This window comes from Condylostylus longicornis, unplaced genomic scaffold, assembly GCF_029603195.1.
Source record: "Condylostylus longicornis isolate FDR11 unplaced genomic scaffold, ASM2960319v2 ptg000004l, whole genome shotgun sequence".
Taxonomy (NCBI): domain Eukaryota; kingdom Metazoa; phylum Arthropoda; class Insecta; order Diptera; family Dolichopodidae; genus Condylostylus; species Condylostylus longicornis.
Genome location: NW_026577973.1, coordinates 24,757,467 through 24,760,800, shown reverse-complemented (window position 1 = coordinate 24,760,800; position 3,334 = coordinate 24,757,467). Strand labels below are relative to the sequence as shown.

Below are 3,334 nucleotides of genomic sequence, written 5' to 3'. Positions count from 1 at the left end.
TGGTATCTGGAAGGTGCAACCATGCCGATAAGGTCGAAAGTGAGACCAGAAAAACCAAGAGAATCTCACGGGCTTGAAGTAACGGCGCAAGCCAATCTTCAGCAAGTCCCACGGGCATGAAGTAACAGCGTAAGCTAATCTTCAACAAGTCCCACCCCCCCCCCCCCAATCCAATGGTGTTATACGACCCGTGCCTAGTGGACTAGTTGGTAGCCGGGGGGTATACTGGCTACCGCGAACGGAGTCTCTCTGATACCGGGTCGCCTCAGAGAGTAACGATGACCTTATCCTGGTAAGTCGGCTCTGGCAGGATGGACTGTTTTTCCGGACACACTCGTGGGATCAAAATGGAAGATTCGATTAAAAAAATTTTAAAAAAACAAGAGCCAATTGGCACCTCGTCAGAGGACGAGATACTAGCTTCCAGTCAGGAAGCAGGTGTATCGATTGGTGGTGATGAAACCAGTAAGGTAGCAAAACCACCAAAACAATCTACACAAGAAGCTAAAGGAACCAGCCATAGTTCCAAAAGCAGAAAATCAAAAGGACCCGCCTTCGTACTCAAGAAGAGATATTCGAAGGCCATCTTCATTTTAGGCAAGATTGCCCAGAATGAAGCAGAAGGTAAAACTTCTGAAAAAGACGCGGAGGACAAAGTCAAATACCAGAAGGTAATTGACGAGTACAATGCGTATAAGAGCACGAAGCCTCAGGAGACCACAAAAAGAGTAAGGTCTCAAGATGAAGACAGAAATGCTCAAGAGAGCAAAAGGTCGAAGGTCGTCAAGCCAGGGACAACCAGACCTTCAACATCAAGTGGAAATCATGCACAGGGGAGAACAATGAGCGAGGTGGTCCGTGATCATCTCCAGTTTGGGGTGGTGGACAGAAAGTCTACCAACCTGAAGTTGTCCTCCGAATTATGGTGCAAGGTCGAAGCAAAATTATCGGAGATGGTAGTTGAACATCTCCTAACGACCGATGGCAACGAAGTCCTGAGCTTCGATTCATCTGAGGTAGTCAGGGGCTACAGGGTGATCAAATGCGAGGACCGGCTTTCCGGGGATTTTCTTAGTTCGTGTGTTGCTAAGATTAGCGATACATGGGATGGGTCCAAGATTGACCTCATCCCAGCTAAGGAAATTCCTAGGAGACCCCGGGCTCGTATTTGGATCCCTAAGATGAATATTGCGGGGGACAAGTTGCTAAAGGTCCTAAAGATTGCCAATCCTGAGGTGCCGATGGATGATTGGCAAATTATCAAGAAGGAGGAACCTCAGAAAAACAGTGAGTCCTTCCTACTTCTCATTAATGAGGAGAGTCTACAGCCGTTGGACAGGAGGGACAACAGACTGCGGTTTGGCATACGGCATGCCAAGCTCAAAATATTTCGAAATGCGGACCCAGAAGGGGACGCCATAGAAGAAGCGAGCCAGCTCCTTGAACAGATGGAGGTGGCTGATAAGAGCAAGAGCGATGAGGGTAATCCAGGTTAATCTCAAGCATTCGAGATTAGCCTCGGATAACCTATTGATCTTCCTAGAAGAGGAAGACATCGACATCGCTCTAATTCAGGAGCCTTGGGTGAACGGTAACAGGATAAAGGGACTGGGCACCCAGAAATACAACCTATTCTACAGGATTGTAGATCCAGCTGAAGGTAAGATCAGAACTTGTGTCTTAACTAAAAAACATATAAAAGCCTTTCTTTGCTCTAATTTCAGTACCGCAGACATGACGGTGGTGAGGATTGAAGGAAACGGCGGGAACCTATTAATGAGCTCAGTCTACATGGCTCATGATAGGCCTGCTCCACCTCCGGAAGTTCAAAACCTAGCAGAGGTTGGCGCAGCCGAAGGAGCAAGTCTGCTTATGGGTTGCGACGCCAATGCCAGACATACCCTCTGGGGCAGCACAGAGATCAACGAACGAGGTGAGTCTTTATTTAATTTTGTCTTAGATAGTAATCTAGAGATAGCAAATAGAGGCAACACCCCTACCTTCACTTTTCCTAGCACAGACAGGTTTGCTGGCTGGGAAGATGTGATAGATATAACACTCAAAACTAACAACTGTATAATCGAGGACTGGAGGGTATCTAGCAAAAGGTCGTATTCTGACCATGCCTGGATAGTCTTCACGGTGGGATTCGAAGTTGGGAATCCCAAACCTTTTAGGAACCCTAAAAGAACAGATTGGGTTAAATTCAGAGCCATCGTGCGGGCCAAGCTCATGGTCATGCCCGATATTAACAACTATATTAAGGAAGTCGAAGAACTTGATGCGCAAATCAGTAGATTTGAGAAAGTCATGGGCGTGGCTTTCAGAGCATCCTGTCCTTTGAAATATTCAAAAAAAAAGTATCCCCCGTGGTGGAACGAAGATTTGAGTAATCTCCGGAAGATTACCAGGGATGTCTTCAATATCTGCTACAAGAATGGGTTCTGGCAACCTTATAAGGATGCCTGAGAGAGTATAAAAGGGCTATCCGTTCCGCAAAAAGCCAGGGTTGGAGGGATTTTTGCGGAACTGTAGAATGTACCAGGGATTCTGCCAGATTGAGCAGAGTGCTTTCCAAGGACCATACCAGTCCTTCTTTTCTGAAGGATGAGGGTGGGACATGGACAAAAACATCTATGGAAACTCTCAATTTACTAGTGGACACGCATTTCCCGGGTAATACCGGGTCGGCTCGGGAGGCTATCCAGTTGGATTCCCTTCCGGGGCAGCCTGTGTCGAGTGAAATGGTTGAAGCTATTATAACGGTGGAGAAGGTTAGCTGGGCGATAGATAACTTCTCTCCATACAAAACGGCGGGGATAGATGAGATATTTCCAGTTATGTTACAGAAGACGAAGGAACTAATAGTTCCGTGGCTTCTAAAAGTTTTTAGAAGTTGTCTTATCCTTGGATACGTGCCCAAGTCGTGGAGACGTGTAAAAGTTGTTTTCATTCCCAAACCGGGAAGAAGGGGCCATGAGGGCGCCAAAGATTTTCGACCAATTAGTTTGACTTCCTTCGTTCTAAAAGCGCTGGAGCGCGTTCTGGAGCTAGGGCTCAGGAACAGAATGAAGGAAGTTCGACTTTCGCCTTCCCAGCATGCATATTGCGGGGGAAGGTCCACAGACACCGCACTACACGAGGTAGTGAGGACTATCGAACAATCTATCCATTATAAGCAATACACGTTGGCGGCCTTTCTAGACGTGGAAGGGGCTTTCAACAATATTGGTTCGTGGGCCATAGAAAATTCTCTGACTCAGTTGGGGTTGGAAGATGCTTTGGTACGCTGGATATTATCCATGCTGCGGACCAGGATCCTGTATTCGGATCT

At 47.0% G+C, this 3,334-nt stretch overlaps 1 protein-coding gene across 1 annotated transcript; it reads left to right on the top strand.

The window, feature by feature from the left end:
• The first annotated feature begins 347 nt into the window (after positions 1-347).
• On the top strand, positions 348-1,496 carry LOC129607705 (uncharacterized). The gene has a single exon (XM_055518871.1). The coding sequence runs from the start codon at positions 348-350 to the stop codon at positions 1,494-1,496; it is 1,149 nt and encodes a 382-aa protein (XP_055374846.1).
• Positions 1,497-3,334: the final 1,838 nt, after the last annotated feature.